General features: G+C 48.0%; 1 protein-coding gene across 1 annotated transcript; it reads left to right on the top strand.

Annotated features, from left to right (window-relative positions):
* Positions 1-7458: 7458 nt before the first annotated feature.
* LOC142574366 (uncharacterized) lies at positions 7459-19499 on the top strand. Its single transcript, XM_075683467.1, has 3 exons — positions 7459-7779; positions 11501-11674; positions 19054-19499. The coding sequence occupies exons 1-3, from the start codon at positions 7600-7602 to the stop codon at positions 19426-19428; spliced, it is 729 nt and encodes a 242-aa protein (XP_075539582.1). The 5' UTR covers positions 7459-7599; the 3' UTR covers positions 19429-19499.
* Positions 19500-21304: the final 1805 nt, after the last annotated feature.

The raw sequence follows: 21304 nt of genomic DNA, 5'->3' as shown, positions 1-21304 counted from the left end.
GACCAAAGGAAATAGTTCACTTAATTGAAAGTTCACTAAACTGAACATTCACTAGACCAACATAAGACATGGCATACAGAGTCAAGCGTTTGAAGTGCAATTCATGGAGCAAAAGACAAGGCATCCATAGTGTTAGAAATGTGTGAAATGGAATTTGTACATATCAACAAGTACAAGGTTCATAACAGTTATATTGCTGCCTTTCTCACTTAGAAAAAAATCTGTGATCTTCTTCTGCACTTGTACTTTTAAAGCACAGAAAGTAACAAAACTGTCCAAAGAGTCAATGTTTTTGTACACTTCTTCTGGCACAGCTTGCTGTTGAGACACAAAGTCTCTCAACTTTCCAATGTACCCTACAACCTCAGATAGAGTTATAGGGCTTGAAACTGGCTCGGCAGTTGCCTCTTCTTCGTCGCACTCTTCTTCTTGTTCAGGACGAACACTGGAAACAATCTACAGATCCGTCTGTCCAGTACAGGTAATCAGTGCACTGTCACACTGTGCATAGTCTTCAAACGAAGTATTGCTATAAACCTCCAGCTGATGACAGATCTCTGTCCACATCGTGGAGTCTGTCATCTGGTCGCGCTGTTCCTAAGGCTCGCATTCATTGCTCAGGAGGGATAGGCCAGATTTCTGCCAGCAGTTTCTAATAGTAGCCGGAGTTACTGACCACCAGGAGCCTGTCACCATCTCGGCCGCCTGCCTGACGTTGATGGGGGCATTGCTGCCAACCCTCAGATTAATCAAAATCCGCTGAACCAGCCACCGTCGGTCCTCCACCTTCAAGTTTTCAATGATGCCCAGGTCGTTTGTGTGCACACACGGAACCGACGAGACTGGAAAGAAAGAGACGACGACCATGCCACGACTAGCCGGTCGAAAAAGAAACACCACGTGGTTTGTGCTGTGACAGATCGCCGCTTTGCTCTGGCGGCGTTGTAAGCGCCAGCAATCTTATTTTGTTCATGGCCTCCGAGATTACATGCTTGCTCGTATTGTGCGGGCGAACTCGGAGGCCATGCCTCGTTGCCGTTCGTTTTCCGAGCCGCCATTGAACTTCGTTGAACTGATCGTAAAAATAAGCCTTGGTCCTCTGAGCGAGTTCGTTAAACTGAAATATTCACTGTTCCGAAATTCGTTTAAGTGAAACATTTTTGCATAGAATCTATAAGAAAACTGCCGGGGATTTCTAAAAAGTTCGTTATTCTGAAATATTCGATAAACCGACGTTCGTAGAACTGAGAGTTTACTGTAGTAGGCTGTATGTATAAAATAGGTGATCTAATACCTTTATGGCTAAAGAAGTGAAGTGAAGTTTATTCTTCTTTTCAAGGAAAAGAGGGGACCGGGACAAAAGGCGGTAGGCCTGACGAGGCCCCGGTACCCATGCAGTTGGCAGTAACAATATCAATACAAAAAAAATGTACATAGAAGGCGCGACAAATATGTCAAAACGTCGCTACAATGCGCACAGTGAAACTTCATTCGGGAAAAATGCAAACATGTGCAAGGTAATATGCAAGCACCGAAAGTTATAAACGTACAAATACATTACGTACATAACTGGTGAATTAAGACACGAAAACATGCAGCTGCAGCACTTGTCCGCAACAAAAATAGAGAGAAACATATGTATAAACAAACGGTAGATACATTTTCTTACATCTGAATTTCGCCTTCAATCAAACGTCGTTTCATGTTTTCTTGAACACATTTTTAGATAAAAAGAAATCATCTCTAAAGGGAAATTTGTTGAGAGCGTTGGGTACTTGAAAATTTAGCTTTTGTTTACCATAATTCGTGCGTGTTCGCGGTACACGTAGTTTTACCTCACGAAGGTTGTAATTTATAGTACTGTCAGCAATAGAGTACAAACTGTTTCTATGAATGTATTGCAACAGCCGTAGATAATACACTTGTTCAGCTTGTAGTATGCTATGTTTAACAAACAAGGGTTGTGTACGTAATTTATGTGGTGCACCGCAATAGTCCTCAATAGCACGTAAGGCTCTTTTTTGTAGCAGTAGTAGTTTATGGTAACTTGACGACGTAGTCTTACCCCATACAAGATTACAATATGACAGTTTTCAGAAAAATAGTGCGTTATACATGGACACCTTTAACCAAAGAGGCAAGGGTTTAGAAGTCCTAAAGAGTAGACCAACAATTTTGCTTAGTTCAGAAGCAAGTTTTGAGATATGAACGGACCAAGAGAGATTTTCATTAAACCACACACCGAGGAATTTTTTAGAAGAAACCTGACTGATTTTTGTATTATCATAATAAATCTGTATAGTGTAACGCTCCACGGTGTTGATCGGCTTGAAAAGAATATATTTTGTTTTATTTATATTTAAACTAAGCTTATTTACGTGTAACCCCATCACGAAGCTTCAGTAAATAAGTGTTAACCATACTTTGGAGGGTGGGTAATAAGCGGGAGGAAAAGAAAAGATTTGTGTCATCAGCGTACATTACCAGATCTGGAGAATTATATATATCGGCTAGATCATTGATATATGTAATGAATAATAAAGGCCCTAGTATTGATCCCTGCGGGACACCATGCATTATTGTCTGTGTATCGGAGGAGATGTTATTTGTTCGCACATATTGGGACCTATTACTCAGGTAACTTTTCAACAGGTTCAGCGCAATACCGCGAACCCCGTAGTCACAAAGCTTCTTAAGGAGAGTATCATCATGTACGCAATCAAAGGCCTTGCGAAAGTCTAAAAATAGACCAAGCGTATATTTTTTACATTCAATGTTATATATTATTTTGTCTTTAACAACTAACAGCGCTTGTTCCGCGGACCTATTTTTTATAAACCCATGCTGTGAATCAGCAATGACATTGTATTTATGGAGAAAATTGGCTATCCTTGAATTAATAACGCTTTCAAAAATTTTTGATAGAACAGGTAATACCGAAATAGGTCGGTAATTAGACAGTTTATTTATGTCACCGCTTTATATATTGGAATCACTTGGGCCAATTTTAATTTGTCCGGAAAGACACCTGTTGACAACATAAGGTTTATAATGTGTGACAAGACATCGCATATAACGGTGCATACATACTTCAGGGGAATTACTTTTATATCGTCATATCCAGCCGATACATCATTCTTTAAAGAAAATATTAATGTAGCTACTTCTTGAGGGGTTTTTGGTGCTAGTGCTATAGAATTCAGTAATGGAGTGGTGAGGCCAATAAAACTATCAACCGGAGTATGCGTAAAAAGATTTGGTGAACCGACATTAATGAAGTAGTCATTCAGGGCGTTTGATAGCTCACGACCTGTTAATTTACCATTAGCTGTAATTATTTCACTAAGTTGTGTGCATTTTGTTTTATTCTTCAAGTTGTTAACCTCTTGCCAAACTTTACGACTATTCTTTTGAATACGAGAAAAATGGCTTATGTAATAATTAGATTTAGCATTTCTTAAGTCTTTGTTAAGTTTATTTCTAAACTGTTTAAATTGAGAAAGCAGAGCTAGATCTCTGCTATGAAGAAACTCATGATACATTTTATTTTTCTTATCCTTGCGTAAAGTGGTTTGTTCATCCAAGGCTTCTTAAACTTCTTAACATTAACTTTTCTCTCTATTTGTGGGAAAGCTGCGTTATATTGGGTTAAGAAAATATTAATAAACTCAGAATATGCTGTATTAACTTCAGATATCTCGTATATAGATCCCCAGTTAATACCTTAGATTAGTTTACGAAACTCGTTGAGAGCAAAATCATTAATATCTGTGGTCATATGCGTAACAGCATTTGTTACTCGGTTCAATCTGAGAGGTATAAAACAAAATATGGGCAAGTGGTCACTAATATCTAAAGATAATAGACCAGATTCAGTGTGTGGACGCTGAACATTTGAGATACAGATATCTAATAAAGTAGCCGTGTTGCAAGTTATTCTAGTAGGCAAAGTGATATAGTTTATACATGCGTAAGAAGAAATAAGGCTCTGCAATTCCCTCGAATGAGAATCATCTGATAATAGGTCGATGCTTAAATCACCCATTAAAATGAAAGGTAATTCAGTAGAGTCGAGAAAAGTGAAAAGGCTTTGCAAGAACTAAAAAAATTTTGATTTGTTACCCTGAGGGGGTCTTTACATAGCAACAACGATTATATTCTGTAACGATATAGCTAAGCACTCAACGTTGGGATTCGTGACTGTAACATCGTTAACTACAGAGTGCGAATGACTTTTTTTAACATATACAGCAAGGCCACCACCTCTTCCATGGGGCCTTGATAAACCATTGTATGTATAGTCATCGAAACAACACTCGTCACCATCAGTGCCGAACCATGTTTCAGAAAAAAGCATAACATCAACCTTCACTGAAAGCGACCCTAGAAATAAATCAAGATCATCGCGCTTGTTTTTCATGCTACGAATATTTAAATGAAAAGCCGGAAAATATATTTTGCCGGTACTTTTAAAACTAGAATTAAAATGATCAGTATTGTATCTAGTGCAGGTAGGCAGAAAAAGCATCGTGTAAGTCAGGAATGATGAGCATGTTGCAAAAGCAAAGTTATTATCTAGTCATCTTTGCCAGATCAGCCAGATACTGAATCCTAACAGCGTCCGTGTGTTCATCCTTCCGCGCGAACACCTTGCCCCGCTCGTCCAGACAAACTTCCATGCCACTTCTTTCTTGCGGGCAATAGCAGCACCATGCAGCTGTTTGTTAGTCTGCGTAAGATGCTCGTTTACATAAACGCTGTCGGTCCCAGATAAGCCGAGCTGGTCATTTGTAACCTTTTGCGTCCTGGCCTTAGCAAGAAACGCATGACGCTTATCTCTCCGAACAAAGCGAACCAAGATATTGGTCTCGCCTGGCTTGCGCTTTGGGATCCGATGACACGTGTCAATGTCATGGCTAGCAACTGGTTCTTTAAGAATTGACTATGTCAACAGGGTTCCCGTTTGACTTGATGTCTTTTATTTCCAAGTTATTTAAGCTGGTATACTGCTCCAGCTCTTCAACTCTCCGCGTTAAGCGCTTGTGTTCATTTTGCAGGGTTTCATTGAAGTTAATCAGCTCACCAATTTCCTGTCGAAGTGCCTTCACGTCAGCGCCGATTGCCTTTGTTTCGTCACACGTGTCACTACAAAATTTAACACGGTCCTTCACGCTACGAAACCCTAATCTCATTTCCCGTTTGAAGTCATCAAGAGCCTTCGTAATTTCCTTAGCGTTGCCAGCCATTCTTAGAGATTACATGCAAACATACAGTCAAAGTTTGGCAGCAGTGCGCAGCAATGGAACAACTATTACTTCAACAACGCCCAAGTCTCACCTGCGTAAAACGGGTGGGTGAGCGAACCTGTACGCTGCTTGCGCACCGCTGCCAAACTGAGCTGCCGCACGCAATGCCGTCCTTTACAAAGGCAGCAGGTATGAGCCTCCCACGCTGATTGGTGGGCTGTGCGGCGATGCGCCAGGTAGCTGGGGAAGCCGGGCCGTTTAATCAGCGATCTTGACAGTGTGCAGAACGAGATGAAATCTCAGTCCGTTTGCACATGAAGCTACGCTGTTCCTTGACGTAGACGGGGCAGTCAATCGTCCCTCGGCTCCTTGCACCTTGGCGAAACGTGCAGAATCTGCGTAAAACGGGTGGGTGAGCGAACGTGTACGCTGCTTGCGCACCGCTGCCAAAGAAAGCAATATACTACGCCCTTTTTTTACTCGAAGCTAACTTATTGTGTCTTGGTTTGAGGAACAACTACACCAAAAAACTATGATAAGTTATTAAGCTTGCAAAAACGGATAGTCCGAATTTTCGAAAACTACCTTGGTAGGCCGCGTGACTTGCCCACACACAATCTCTTCGGCAAATATTTACCGATCCGAGCAAATCAAGTATTTTATTATAGATTACTCTTACATATAAAAAACTCAGGCTCCATTTTGTCAGCATACCCACTTCTCCTTGATACCCGTTACCTTGTCAAATCAAGAAAATACCATTCACGCGTACTAACTACGGACGTCAGGATATAAACTATCAAATACCAAGGCTACTAAACATCGTTGAGCAAAAAATTGATTTCTGTGCGCCTAATTTTAAGCAATGTATCAAAAACCTTTCATACACAATCAAATTATTTATACATAAAATGCTATTGCACTAAAATTTTTTATGCACTATATATGTATTCCTTACTCTGCACTGTAATGTGAATGCACAAACAAAAATTGAAGCATAAATGTCTTTTTCACATAGTCATTGTATAATGTACACATTATCTCGTTTATTTGTATTTTCGACATCGTACTTGCCTGTTTCTTGTTATATTTGCTTTTTTTCTTACATTGGACCATCATGTAAGCCGAACGCGCTTAGCAGCAAGAGCCCCTGTACGGCGAAATGGCCTTTAGCTCTTGTTTCCTCTTTCTGTAATGAAAAAAGAAATAAACTTCAAACTTCAAACTTGAAACAAACGCGAGTTAATGACATCTTAGTTGAAATCAAGAAAACGAAATGGGGCATGGACAGAACATGTAATGAGGAGGAAAGATAACCGATGGTCATTAAGGGTTACGGACTGGATTCCAAGGGAAGGGAAGCGTAGCAGGGGGCGACAGAAAGTCAGGTGGGCGCATGAGATTAAGAAGTTTGCAGGGACAACACGGCCACAATTAATACATTACCGGGGTAGTTGGAGAAGTATGGGAGAGACCTTTGCCCGGCAGTGGGCGTAACCAGGCTGATGATGATGATGATGATGATGAAATTTCCTTCTCATGACCAGGGCCCCTGTATAACATAAATACATAAATATATATATATATTTATGTATATACATATATATAAATGTATATATACATTTATATATATATATATATATATATATATATATATATATATATATATGTATGTATGTATATATATATATATATATATATATATACATAAACATATATATACATAAATATAAATATATTTGTATATACATAAATACATCAACGTACATAAACATAAAAAACATACATAAACATCCATAAACGTACTCCTGCAGAGATTCTAGAGGCTGACCGCCGATCAGAAATGCTCGTCCCATTGGCATGCTATTGAACATTACCTTTGTCTTCGGCATATTAATCTTCAGCCCCACTTTTCATGCGACCACTCTCAACCCCAGTAAGTGGGCAGAAAGATGCTACCTACATAGTCAGCGTTTTTCTGCGTACTTGCGTCTTTGCTCAGTGTTTTTGTTTTTCGCTGGAAATTCTTGTAATGAACTTAACACAGATTCAACTAGTCCAACTTTAGGCTCTCAATGCTCCGCTGGAGCATTAGAATATTTACTTTATAGCCAATCGCTCAGCCAATCAGACTGTTTTCGATGTCACTTTTTTTTCTTCTCCATTCCTTTACAAGCTTTAAAGTTCAAATTTAAGTTGAACGCAGTTGAAGTTCTTTTCGCCCCTGGCGGCCGATCCTTGGCCGACCCGCAACAGCGGGTACGTGCCTCAGTTTCCGAGATCATCATCACCAACGCTGGCGCGGCGACGTGAAGACAGGCGGCGGCGGGCGATGCACAACTAAGCCGGCGGCATGGCTCCGTCGGCGGCGCCGTGCGACTACTACGAGCTGCTGGGCGTGAGCCGCAGTGCGGGTCCCGAGGACATCCGCCAGGCGTACCGGCGCAGGGCGCTGCGCTGGCACCCCGACAAGAACCCCGGACGCAGCGAGGTCGCCGAGGGTCGCTTCAAGCGCCTTCACGAAGCGTACACGGTGAGCTGAGCGCACCTTTTTTTTTGCGAGCGCTGGTGATCAGTCATCATGAAGGTGGTGAGGAATGACGACAACTGATCGCCTGGCATGTGCTAACTAAGTTTGATCATGTCCTTATCTATAGCACGCTACGTGTCTCTGCTTTATAATGTATATTTACACATATGCCGTTACCGATCCCGACTACATATCTCTTCACTGTTTGTTTTCCCCACCAAAATACTTCAGTGATCTCTTCCTGATCATCACATCAGACCAGTTAACTTCTCCCATCAGCTTTGAACCGCCGCGCTTCTGCAAAGTATATGACTGTCTCGCAGCGATCCGAACGGGGAGGTGTCGTACAGTTTTGCTGCGGCACATTATATTCCGGCACCGTTCGGTGCCTTTCTCGCCGGGATGCTTCAGAATCCCCGAATTCAAGATCCAATGATAACTGCGAATGCGGCTCAGTAGCTAGCGCTTTCTACTGCCGTGCGCGAGGTCCCGGGTTCGACTCCCGGCCGCGGTGGCCGTATTTTCAAGGTGTGCGCACTGCGAAAGCGCCCATTCACTGAGTTTTTTAAAGGACCACAGGCGGTGTTTCTTCTCCCGTCTTACTTCGGGAGGCTAGATTTATTTAATCAATCAAGGAAACACTAATGACAAAAGCACACTTACCCAAGTGATTTAAGACTAGGCCAAGAGCTGGTGCATGTTTTATTGGTAGTTGCCGTGAGATGCGCCTCTCTTAATTTAAAGAGCTACTCAAGCACCCACCAACAGAACGTAAAAATTCAGGGGAAGCGGAATGCATCAAGACTGAAACATATAGCAATTTGGGGCTACAGCAAACGTCAGGTGGTGCGTCTAATCTGGAGAGGAGCACTGATGCCAGCGCTAGCGGTCGCAAATGCCATTCTGTGCTTAAAATTGTCGGGGTTGTAAGTTAAGTAAAAACTGGTAGGCCGGTTAGATCTGGGGGCCGACGATAAAATCACAAGTGGGGCAGGGCAGCGTGACATGGAGTAGGCGTATTTTGATGCCAGAGAAACGCAGAGCAAAATTAGTTTTTTAAGAAAGGCGCACAAATATTTGGACGCAGAATCGAGGAAGAGTTCAACAAAGTTGGCAACCATGTACAGGACAATTATAAGTGTAAAAGACAACGAGGAGCCATCAGAAAGAAAGTGAGAGAACATGAGACAGTAACTTAGATACACAAGATGGAAGCAAAAAAGACCGTAGAGATTTACAAGAATGGCAGGAAATTAAAAGGAAAAATGTATACGATAACACCGAGGGGGGTTTGCTATTTGAGGCCCGATCCGGTTACCTAAGGAAAAGAAAAACTACCGGAGCAAATATGCGCTACAGTATGAGGCATGCGTCTGCTGCAGCAAAAATCCGGAGCCCACTCAACACATCGTAAAGCAATGCGAAGGTATTCAACCGGTGAGACCCGTAGGCAACGTATACCTTCCAGAAGTGCTTGGATTTAAAGTGGATGGAAACATTAACCCGCCAACAGTCAAGATAAGCAAGATACCTTTAGAGTGCTGGTGGAAAAAAGCTGGAAGAGGTTGATACGACCAGATCTGTTACAGGCATAGGTAGCGGTACAAGGTGATAGTGAAGTTTTGAGGAAGAGAAAAGAAATATTACGGCGAAATGCCAGACTGAAAAGCAGATAAGCATACCCCATTAGCTCAAGCAGGCTAGGGGAATATTTGCCAGCGCCCCGTTTCAAAGGGGATGTCAGTAAGTCGCCATCATTATCATCACCTGGTCCCGTCGCACACTTCCAGTCATGCGCTTGCCGATGAATACTGCTGTGCCGCGCTGTAGTCCGGGTGTCCTTCTTGAGCGATACAATTACTAAGCCCCTAACAGGATTTCTTCAACATGTATAATCTTTACTGACGTTGACCTGGTGTAGTTCGATCTTACAATAACTACCGACTTAAAAACGAATTAACACAACACAAAAAAATCCCGTAGGACAAGCGCTCGTCCCGAGTGAATATGTAAATTGTTACATTGTTCTGTTACCTAACGGCTACATTTACCCTGATGGAACACTGTTCAGTCGCGCTTTTATTGCGATAGCAATTATATGGACACTCTAGGCGCATATTTTCCACCAGCGTTGCCATCGCTGTGATGTTTCGTATGGTGTCCAAGGGCAACAACACCGTCGCCGCGCGCCGTGTGCGGTTGCGCGATTGAAAGCTCGCGAGGGGAGCCGGCGATCGCGGCTAAATCTGGCGCGCGCAAGGGAGGAGAACTGGGAGGAAACGCGCCTTCTTCACGCGAAAGGCTGTGGGGGGATCGGAGGGAGGGAGGGGAGCGGCTTTTTTTCTGCCGCAGCAGAGCGGCGTTGTTCTCCCGCAGCAACTGAGTGTTTCACAACCGCGCGCAGGAGGAACTGACGGTCGCGGCTCGATCTTGCGCGCGCAAGGGACGAAAGCGGGGAGGCAGCGCGGGAGGGAGGGGGCGGCGCTCTACCCCGGTAGCAACGGCGTACTTTGCGCGGCCGCGCGCGCCCTACTTTAAAAGCGATCTGCTCATATATACCTATGTGCGTGATGTGTTATCGCCGCTCAGTTTGCGTTGAAGCGATAGACAACACGAAGGTCACTTCACTCGCTGCTTCTGCCGCGCTTCCTCACGCCAGCGTTCTGACAGCGAGTGTCCACGGTCATCGAGTGTGATATGTTCATGTTTGCCTGTGAGCGCTGACACTATATGCTTGTTAATTAGTTACCGAATGTTTGAAAGTTTATAAGGCCTCTAAAAATACTATCCTTACTTCGTATAACTGTCTACTAATTTGCTATCGCAATCGCTGCTTCGTCTTTCGGGCGAAACTGGGACTTTAGTTTTTTATATACTCAAACACTCGGATTTCGCGTTTGCCTATATTGTTTCAGAAAACTATGAAACCAAGAGTTTACGCAATGTTGCAGCTATAATAAATATTGGCACTGTGAATAAGAAAAAATACTAAACAACGAAATCTACATTTAGGCGTCCCTATACAGGGACCTCATTCACCATTTTAACAGTGACAGTGACACTACCGAAGCATTTTATGTATTCACGAAAACGAGACAAATAGGTCACACGCCGGAAGGATGCAAATATTACCATCTCTTCAGTGACAAGGAACACTGAAAGGGAACGTTAACTTCAACTCGATCGACGAATAAAAATTCTGTAATGCAAAGAACACCAGTCTTGCTGTGAGTGGAGTCTTGGCAAGTTAATCAAAACGCAAAAAAAAGAAAGGCGGCCTTGAAGTTTCTGCCCTAGTTTCTAACAGCGTCTGCTTGCGACTATAGGCAATATTTCAACAATACGATTACATTGCATTTCTAGGGATCAAAGACTACGCGCGAAAATGCTTTGAAGTGCTTGACTTCAAAATGACTTCCGAGCGTTGCGGTTTCTGCAAGAAATCGAAGGAAGCGTGGCCCTTTAATAAATAGCCAACATTTTCCTGCCAAATAGACGAAAATTGAGTCTCGAAGAATGCCTTCACCAGATAGGACGAACTTATCGTTGCTGTTTAATCTTTCTTAGGCATGCTTTCAGTCGATCGAATTATGAACGATCCGAGACTCAACCGTGATGAGCCGTTTGGGGCCGTGGCCACGAGTACGCTCCGTGCCAGGTCATCTCGTGTCCCTATACTTGCGCATGCTCTGTCACGTTCCGTCCACAACAAACCAATACGCAGGTGCTGAGCAGCGCGGTGGATCGCGCGGCCTACGACCGCGCGCACCCGGCCAGGCAGCCAACCGTGCGCCAGAGGCTGGCGGAGCGCTTCAGGGGCAACGGCTCCAGGCACCTGTTCACCCTGTCATTGCGACAAGCCGAGGACGTGCTCCAGGACCTGCTCGACAAAATCAGGGTGGGCCACCACTCTCACGCGTTCCAGGATAGACGTTGCGTTAATCGGCTCCCCGACAGCGCGCAAAGCGTTGTCTCAATTGAGAGTGTAGCGCCACCGTCGTCGCTACGCGCGGACACTAAATGTCGGCGCTCTCTGTCGGCAATGCAAAAAGATGACGAAAAAATTAAGTTGGGCGGCGCGTGCTCGCGGGGAAAGCACGGCACGCGCTAGTCCGTTCTAAGAGCCTGCTACTCTGGTCCTGGCGCTCAGCTGCAACGTTTTCTGCTCGGGACATTTAGTGACTCCGGACTACGAGACGTCCGACCCGAATAACCTGCTGCCCTCAGGCAAGCTTCCAACTGAAGCTACCTCGCGCCCACAGGACAGCTTCGCCTGCCCATGTTCTGGCGCAAGGACCCACAGGTTCGATTCACCCAGGTCGAAGCCTCCTTTGATCTATACCACCTCAGAAACTTCTCGGTATCGCCACTTACTTGCCAACCTGTTTCCTGAGATTGCTCGCGAATTGGCGGACCTCGTCGCTGCACCTGTTTTGGCCGCTGTAGCAGACTTGACCCTCGACCGCCTCGCCCAGCTCGCTGAACGAGTCCACGACGCGACTTCTCCTTCTCTCGCCGCTCCCTCTTCAACATCAGAGTCCTCTATAATGGCCCACTTAGAGTCCCGGATCGACCATCTCGCTGGATCCATCGACGCCCTTCGGACGTCCTCACATGTTCAGCGCGGCTCCTAACAGCCCAGCCGCCGTCCCTCTTCCCCGAGCAGTCCCCGTTCGCGCAGTCCTCGAAGCTTGCCTGTTTACTGGTGCCATCCCACTTTCCAGCACCGTGCCCCCCAGTGCAAGTCCCCATGTTGCGAAATGCACTGCGACATCACTGACGGCAGCCTGTGACCTCGCCTTACAACATGGCCGCGTTTTCATCGTCATGGATCGCATTTCCGACCTGCGCTGCCTTTTAGACACGGGTTCCGAGGTCAGCGTACTGCCGCCTTGCAAGCGTGACCGCGGTTCTAAGTCACCTGGTCCTACACTCTACGCGGCGAACTCTACCTCCATGGCCACATATGGTCTACGGTTCCTCATTTTCGACCTTGGCCTGCGGCGCATGTTCCGGTGGGTCTTCATCGTAGCCGATGTCAATAAGTCTATCCACGTTTCCGACTTCCTGACCTATTTCGACCTCAACGTCAGGATGCGCCGCCGTGGCCTGATTGACAAAACATGATCAGCCGTCCCTGAAGTTCTGTCGGCTGTCGCTCCCACTGGCATCCGCACGCTAATTCCACCATGTCTGTACGCTCGCATCCTCGAAGACCTTCCTGAGGTGACGAGGCCCTGCAATTGAAATCAGCCACAAAAGCAGAGCGTAACTCACCACATTGTCACGCGTGGTTCACCCATCACAGCTCGTCCGCGCTGCCTCATCGGTGAGCGTCTGGTCATTGCTAAACGGGAATTCGACCACTTGCTCCAGCTGGGTATTATTCGCCCTTCGTCCAGTAGTTGGGCCTCCCCCTCCATCTGATTCTCAAGAAAGAACCGGGTGACTGGCGTCCATGCGGCGACTACCGGACGCTCAACGCTCACGCGGTGCACAACCAGCTATCCCCTTCCACACATTCAATATTTCACAAGCCACCTGGAAGGAAAAAAATCGCGTATTTCCATTTGCTAGTAGGTACAGCGGGGCGTGGCACTTGCGGAGATGACGGACGTTTGCACACATGAGCGAATAAGAGCGGGTGCGAGAGAGGAAATGTGGAGTCTTTTGCTCCTTGAATATACAACTCTGCCTAGGCACTACGGAGGAGTTTCTTAGCGCGTGTTGTATGCGTTTGAGGCGTGCTGGCAGAAGTCCGCGTCGCAGTTTAGCGTCGCAACATGGTGGCTGGACGTAATTCAATCGTGTTTCTTTTTTGCTAATTGAAACAACGTGTCAATTTTTCGCATTATTGGCGGCGCCTCCAGGACACCAAAGCGGAAACGGGGACACCAAAGCTAGAACCCGGACTGGCCCTGCTTCCACCTTTGATCCCCCCGCTACCGCTCGGGTGCCCTGGAGATCCTGCGCCGCCTGCTTTAATATAACCTCAGGTGCTCTCCTGAGGCCTCCGTTTGCCGATTACATGTGCCCTCCTGGAGCAGTGCTTGTAAAAAATGCAATCGATTGTGGCGATTAAAAAAGCTACCCGTGACTTATACAACACCAGTCAGAACCTTGCCCCTCCAGACACAGCGATCACCATACCGGGCGTCCGTGCCCACTGCCTCACTGCGCGGGCAGCCAGCGGCGGAGCGTATACAAACTGGACCGCCTCCGCAATGCCGGCATGCCTAGGGAACAAACGCATGCAACACGCGTTAAGAAACCTCCTCCGTAGTGCCTAGGCAGCCTCACATATTCAAGGAACAAAGGCCCCCAGATTTTCTCTCTCGCACCCGCTCTTATTTGCGCCTGCGCAGAAATGTTGATCGCCATGAGAAACGCCCCGCGCGCCTTACCTACTAGCAATTGTAAAAACGCCTCCCCGCTGTATTTGCCTACATCGACGACATCCTGGTAGCGAGTCCCAATCCACAGGATCATAAGCGTTACCTCCGGGAACTCTTTCAACGCCTTCAACAATCTGGCCTGATTGTCAACTCCCAGAAATGCGTCTTTGGGTCTTCCGAGCTCGAGTTCCTAGGTCACCACATCTATAGCGATGGGAATTTATCCGTTGCCTTCCCACGTCCAGGCCGTGCAAGACTTCTCAACACCCACTGCCCTACGCAAGCTGCGTGAATTCCTGGGCCTAGTGAATTTCTCCCTACGCTTTCTGCACTGCGCTGAGCTTCTGTGCCCATTGACTGACATTCGCAGGACCAAGGGCTCCTCATTCGCGATTTCCTGGTCTCCCGAAGCTCAAACTGCTTTCAGGGCTGCTAAACAAGCCGCCGCCGATTCGGTGTTTCTCATCGAACCGCCAACTAATGTGCCTACTTCCATCATGGTGGATGCTTCCAGTGTAGCCGTCGGCGCTGTTCTCCAGCTGCAAATTGACTCCGAGTGGCGTCCACTGGGCTCCTTCTCTCGGAAGCTCCACCCTGCCGATACTCGCTACTGCGTACATGACCGCGAGCTGCTCGCTGTCTGCTCCACCATCAAGCACTTGCGGCACTTCTTGGAGGGCCAGCCATTTTATGTTCTAACGGATCATAAGGCTCTTTAGCGTATGTTTTCCGTACGAATTCTTCCAAGTACGCTGCACGTAAACTTCGTCAACTGTACGTAATATCAGAGGTCACTACGGATATCCGCCGCATCAAAGGCGCTGAAAACGAGGCAGCTGATGCACTCTCCCGCATCACCTCCTTCGGCACTTCTATATCAACTGTGGACTGGGAACGTCTAGATCGGGCGCAGATGGAAGACCCTGAGCTGCAAGCACTGCAGTGACCATCCCTATTCGCTCCGTCTACAACTCGTTCCTCACCCGTTTGTGCATGGCTCACTCTGGTGTGACCTGTCAGCGGCTAGACCTCGCCGCTTCATTCCGGCTGCCTTCCGTCGTGCGTTGTTCCAATACCTTCACTACATCTGCCATCCCAGCATACGAGCCATGCAGCGCCTCGTTACACAGCGCTACGTCTGGCCAAGCATTAACACCAATGCTCGCCGGTGGGCAGGCTCGTGCCTCGCGTTCTAGCTAGACCGCCAAAGTGACCCGCCTAACGAAGACTCCCACGCAGTCTTTCTTGTCACCTGGCTGTCGCTTTGACCACGCCTGTCTTGATTTAGTTGGACCCCTTCCTTCCTCACACGACTGCCGGTACATTCTAACAATGGTTGACAGCCTCACCCATTGGCCCGAAGCCGTGCCCATTCGGTCGCCAAAGCCTTCGTTTCAGCATGGGCTTCCCGCTTCGGCTGCGCCACCACACCGACCTCTGATCGCGGCCGGCAATTTGACTGCACCATCTTCACTTCCCTCAACCACCTGCTTGGTGCTAAACACTGCCGTACCACTGCATATAATCCCTGTACCAGCGGCATAGTTGAGCGGCTCGACCACCAACTCAAGGCTGCACTCACTGCGTGCCTGGATCGGGAGCACTGGGTCGACCACCTTGCTATGCTGCTTCTCGGCCTACGCGCTGACTTTCATCGCAACCTTGGCTGTCTCCGGCCGAACTCGTCTATGGTGCACCCCTGCGGCTTCCTAGAAACTTGTTCGTTCCTTCGGACCACTCGCCTCAGCCGCTGCAGTACCTTCGATGCCTACAGGACTGCATTCAGCAACTGCGCCCCGTCCCGCCTCGATATTCGGACCACAGCAGTTTTGTGCATCCGAACTTTGCGTCGTTGACCCATATTTTCCTCAAATGAGACATTGTAAAGGCACCTCTTACAACCTCCTACGATGAGCCGTACCGTGTCCTCCAGACGCCAAAGTCCGCCACCATAGTATTGAACGGTCGCGAAGAGGTAGTCTCATTATACCACCTGAAACCGGCCTAGTCGAGGCGCCTCCCACGGAGCTCCCCGCGGATGTCGCCGGCGTATCCGCGGATCTGCACGTAACCCAGAAAGCGCCATCTCCACTTCGTTGACGAGTACATTCCACGGTTCCGTCTGGGCGGGGAGCCCTGTGGCGCCCATCGACGCCGCTCAAGGTTACTCGCTAGCGCCAAAGGTCGGCGCAACATAGAACAAATATAGATATACGATAGCGTACAGGCTAAGATTAACAGACCATGCTGTATTGGGAGCGAGCTCCACCACCGGGAAAGCTGGCGCCACCGTCGGCGTGACGTGTCATGAGGGATCACGTGGACACATCGTCCGCGGCTTCGGAAGCGCCGAAGCGAACTGAAAACAAAAGTTTGAAGTCCCACCTGCGCTGCGGTTCTGATTAAGTGGAGAGGTTTCGCCGCCTTGGGTATCTGCTTGAAAGCATTTGAAAGCACTTTAATAGGTAGTGGCTGTTTTTGGAGGCGTGCAGCATGGTACGCTACTGCTCGGTGCCGTAGTGCCGGGCGTACGCAACAGAGCCCGGTGTCAGCCTTATTCACACGTAGCCGCAGGACAAGAAGCTGCGTGAAGCTTGGCTCGCGAAACTTGAAACCGGCAGACAGCCACCGGCTACAACTCGGGTATGCAGCAAGCACAAACGCGAGGAACATTTCTGCTACGGCGTCGGGATTTCGATGTTCGGTGAATAGCAGAAAACGCGCACTGAGACAACCGCCCGCGCCCGCTGCCCGCCTAATGTCATGACGCTTTATTTGATCTATTAAGTTGTTAATGCTAGATACTGGCAAGTTCACTGGAAAGGAAAGGGAGCGGTAAGACGCACATTAAAAAGGGCATGACATATGGTCATGCTTGTGTTATGAATTAATGCACTTGATTACGAAAAAGAAGCAGAGGAAAATCACACGCTGAGAAGACCGATAAACATACAGTGCGACGAAACTTGAGAAATAATGTTGAAATGTCCAAGAATTTTGAAGAAAAAAGAAAGATTGAATCGCCCCGACGGCACATCACAGTTGCCGTAGGCGTCAAAGTCTCTATAACGAAATTATTTTTGAACAGCTCTGATAGCGTCCACGCAACAATGGTTGCTTGCGTACTGTCAAATGCTCATATTCTGCGGCCTAAAACTCACGGCACGGTGCGAAAACGCGCTCACAGCGAAAGCAAAACATCCTACGAGGACACGCATGCAGACGCGCCGTCGGTCGCAGCGAACCCGTGCGATCACTGCATTGAGGTTTTATTCTGTTATGCTCCATTCGGTCATACAGACAGCCCAATATAAGAGCATATTTCGCATAGTTTGCTCTCAGCGTTTGCCTACCCTTCACGCAAGAAGCCGGTTCGGGAACTCCATCGGGGCGACCACGCGCAGTGGCGTTCACTGTACATATTCGGTAAAGATATAGCGTCTGTAAACGATTCTATGTTTTCAGTTTGCCCAAGATTATCATTCTTACAGTGAAAAACTTCCCTCCTTTTATGAGTACTTACAGAAATGTCCAGGAGGGCTGACGCGTGGTGTTTTTATTGAGCGCCGTAAGCCAAACCTATGAGGAGCGCGTCGCGTGATCCCTCATACTACGCAAGGGAGGCGCTTCCGACAGATGGCGACTCCGTAAGTCCTCGCCCCCAGTATGCAGAAGAGACAAAGCTTTTGATTATTCTTGACAGTACTTAAATAGGCCACAGGCGGTTACATTAAGGCTTCTGCAGACACGTACGTACCCTAACCCGGTCATCATGAATAAAATTAATCCGGACTGCGGGGTTTCACTCTATTGTAGTAAGTGTGGGGGTTTGCTCGATTTAGAACACATGCTTTGGCGCTGCTTGGCGTTGGCCGGTGATGGTTCTCGAGGTGAACAGTGGTGGCAGCGGATGCTGCACACTGAAGTGCTGGCGGACCAACTCAGGGCTCTCCAGAGGGCCCGTGTGACGGCACAGGGGCTCGGCCTCTCTGTCCCGACGTGGGAGCGGCCCGCATCAGTCCCAGACTGATCCCTCAGGACCTAAATAAAGTTATTCATACCATACCATTCCTGTTACTATCGTAACCAATATGTGCTGTTAAAATACCAATCTTTGCTTGCTTGTTGTTTTGGGAGCGCAGACCATAGTGAGGTCTCAATAACACCTTTAGCTTTGCTCTCCATAGTTTGTTTTCTTTTGTAAATGATACAAAATAAGCTTCAATTTTCACGTGTCATCTTGCCTCCTTTCGGTCCTGCCAGTAATCTTATAAGCTGCACGCTTCAGTAATCTTGTTCCTGCCACTCCGAACCCTTAACCTTTTCGGCACAGCCCGATACAGCTGGCCGTAGCAGATTGACTTGTGCACTTAGACTATATTCTTGTCTCTGGAACCTTCGTACGTGCCTTACACAAAATTGTTGAGTGTACCGCAATAAGAGGAATGACGTAGCGTGCAAGTTCCTGGCGCAAGCGTGGTATTCTGTACAGCTGGAAATGAACTTTGTTTGTACGAGAGGCTATGACAACTGGCTCTAGCTCTAAGTGAATCTGAAAGAACTTGCGCAATCAACTGTTGTAGAAAAAACAAAGCAAAGTGCATTAACAAGAAGTCCCAACGTGTCTTCGTAGCATAATCTTTGAGTCCTGATTAACCCTTGGTTCGTAGCTGACGTCTTGCCCGGAGAAGGCAAGGGAGACCCTCCTCGCATTTGTGTATCGGTAAAACAGGAAGGCTGTTTTAAGTCACATATAGGCACCACCTGAATAGTTGTAAATGGCGTGCCGCTTCGCCTTTTGCATTCTTCTGTCTGCTTTCTTTTTTGGCGGGCGGGACAAAATCATTGCCCCCCCCCACTTTTTTCTACATGTTTCTTGCAGAAACCACCGAGCGGTGGCCTGAGCGCGCCCGCGTCAAAGGAAAAGGCACCGGTGGGCGCAGCTTTGTCCGCTGCCCGAATTCCTGTCGGCCACGGAGGGGACCGCCAGGTGCAGGACAACAAACACGGCGGCATCTTGTCTCGGAGCGAAGACAGAAAGACCCGACCGCGCTTCTCTGGAGTCAACAGTCAAGAAGTACGAGAGCAAGCATCCTCGCCTCAAAATGCCAGGTCGCCCTCATTGGACAGCGCGGAGAGCGCCCTACCGTGGGAGAGCTTCTCTTCATCACTGGACAGCCAAGCTGGCTCCCGGAGGACTTTGCGGAGATTCAGGAGCATCGTCCCAGTCCACGGTGGGTGGATGAAGAAAGAATAAACTTCTTATAGTGGACATGACGAAAGAATTCATAAGGCATTGAGAAAATGTTCCCCATGATAATCAGATACACCGCGCAGGCATAAATATATGGTAGCAGCATGCGCTTTGGTTGCTGTCTTTCAATACAGCCGATGTGACTGGTATTGGGTCTTAACCAGCGTTGGATTAAAGGGGGGGGGGCAAAGGGGGCTGCAGCCCAGGGCCTCACCTCGGGCAGTAGGAGAAGGGAGCCCATTTATTCTAGCCTGCATAGTATATGGAACCATGGGCCACGGAACTTTGAGCGACATGTATGAAGCGAGAAAACCAGAACAAGCAGACGGGCCCCTCGCCTAATGTAACAGCATGCGTTTAGCCTGATCATTTGGGAAGAGCTTGTCGAGCTGCAAAAACAGGAATCCCCGCCCACCCCGGCGGGGTCCTCTTTCTTACGAAGCGAGGTGCGTTTGCTTGGAAGAGTTTTTGTGGTTTCCTGTCAATCCGTCAGTCCAGTGCTGTCTGGAGAGGAGGGGCAAGGGGGAAACACCTAAAACATGTAATGTGGGATGAGGACCTAAATCTCCCTTTCCACTTTACCACCACCCCACCCTCCACCTCTCAAGTAGAACCGCTGCTATCCTTCTCATAGAAAGGATGCGCTGCAGTACCGAACAGTGCCTCCCATTCGACTTTTCTTTACCGTGATGGTAATTTGGGCGGGAGAGGATGAGTCCGACAGCAGATGATGACGAGTCTGATGGCAGAGTCTAGGCAGGAAAGGAAAGAAGACGCCACACGCGCTTTTGTACGCGTGCCGTGGGGCATGGAATGTTTACTGTTCTAGTTAGGGTTGTGGAAGAGTGAAGGGGGAAGTTGGAGAGCTGTACAGAAAGGCCTGTCTCCAGGACCCATTCCTGCCTAGTGGCTGCGCACCCGCGCGCGCGCGCTCGACGGAAAAAGCAGGTCAGACTGGCAGCTGAACTTTCCAGAAACAAGTAGAAAAAGATGACTAGGAGGCGACGGAGGGCGCGTAACTTCGCCCGCTCTAAGAGTCGCCCTCTCCCCTTCGTTCTCGCGCTTGGCGTCGACGGGGCGAAAGAAAAATCGAGAACCTCCGAGAACAGACGATTGCTCCTAGCAATAGGAAGACGAGACCGGAACGGGAGAAGGAGTGAATTTGTACGGAGGAGGAGGGAATTTGTGCAAGGAAGTCTAGTATGTGAACGCCTGCTTTGGCGGTAGTAACAGACAGACGCGGCGCGCGTCCATAAAAGGGAGTTGATCGCGGACTGTGATTCAGCCCCGAGCCGCCGGTTAAGCTTGCATGAGCCCACCCACCGAGGAGCTCCCGGCGGACGCACCACTCTCGGCCAGCCACGGACCATCCAGGCAACGGGCGCCAGTCGGCGAGACGGCCACCGTTGGACACTTGCGGTGGCGTCGGACTGACGAAGTGCCCGGTGAACAATTAGCATGAATTCATGCGAAAATGCTCGGTCGGAAGCATCAAAGTGGTGCGTCTAAAGGAAAGGCGTAGTTAGAAAGAGCATGAAAAGAAGCTACCAAAGATGACAAAGTACCTACTGAATGCAGCTTCCGCGGAGTAGTAGGATCGCTCCACCCAGAGTCCGTGTCAAACTCCCAATAGTACCGAATGTGCTTCTGTGGAGGACTTGCCAGCTCCATCACCCTGGTTTCCTGGCAAGAAGAAGGTTTGACTCATCTTGCTTGTCTGGATCCTGTGAAAACGGTGCCAACCTCGGTCGTCCATATTTATGAGCAACCGACGCTAACCGAGCCCTGTCCTGTTCCTGAGTCAGCAACGTCTATGCTACTCGGCCGGGCCCCTGCCACAGAGGTCCAGGTGTCCGATCCGCCACGCCCGATTTCTACT

This window comes from Dermacentor variabilis, chromosome 3 (assembly GCF_050947875.1).
Source record: "Dermacentor variabilis isolate Ectoservices chromosome 3, ASM5094787v1, whole genome shotgun sequence".
In the NCBI taxonomy this organism is placed as follows: Eukaryota; Metazoa; Arthropoda; class Arachnida; order Ixodida; family Ixodidae; genus Dermacentor; species Dermacentor variabilis.
This window is presented reverse-complemented; position numbering and strand designations above follow the sequence as displayed.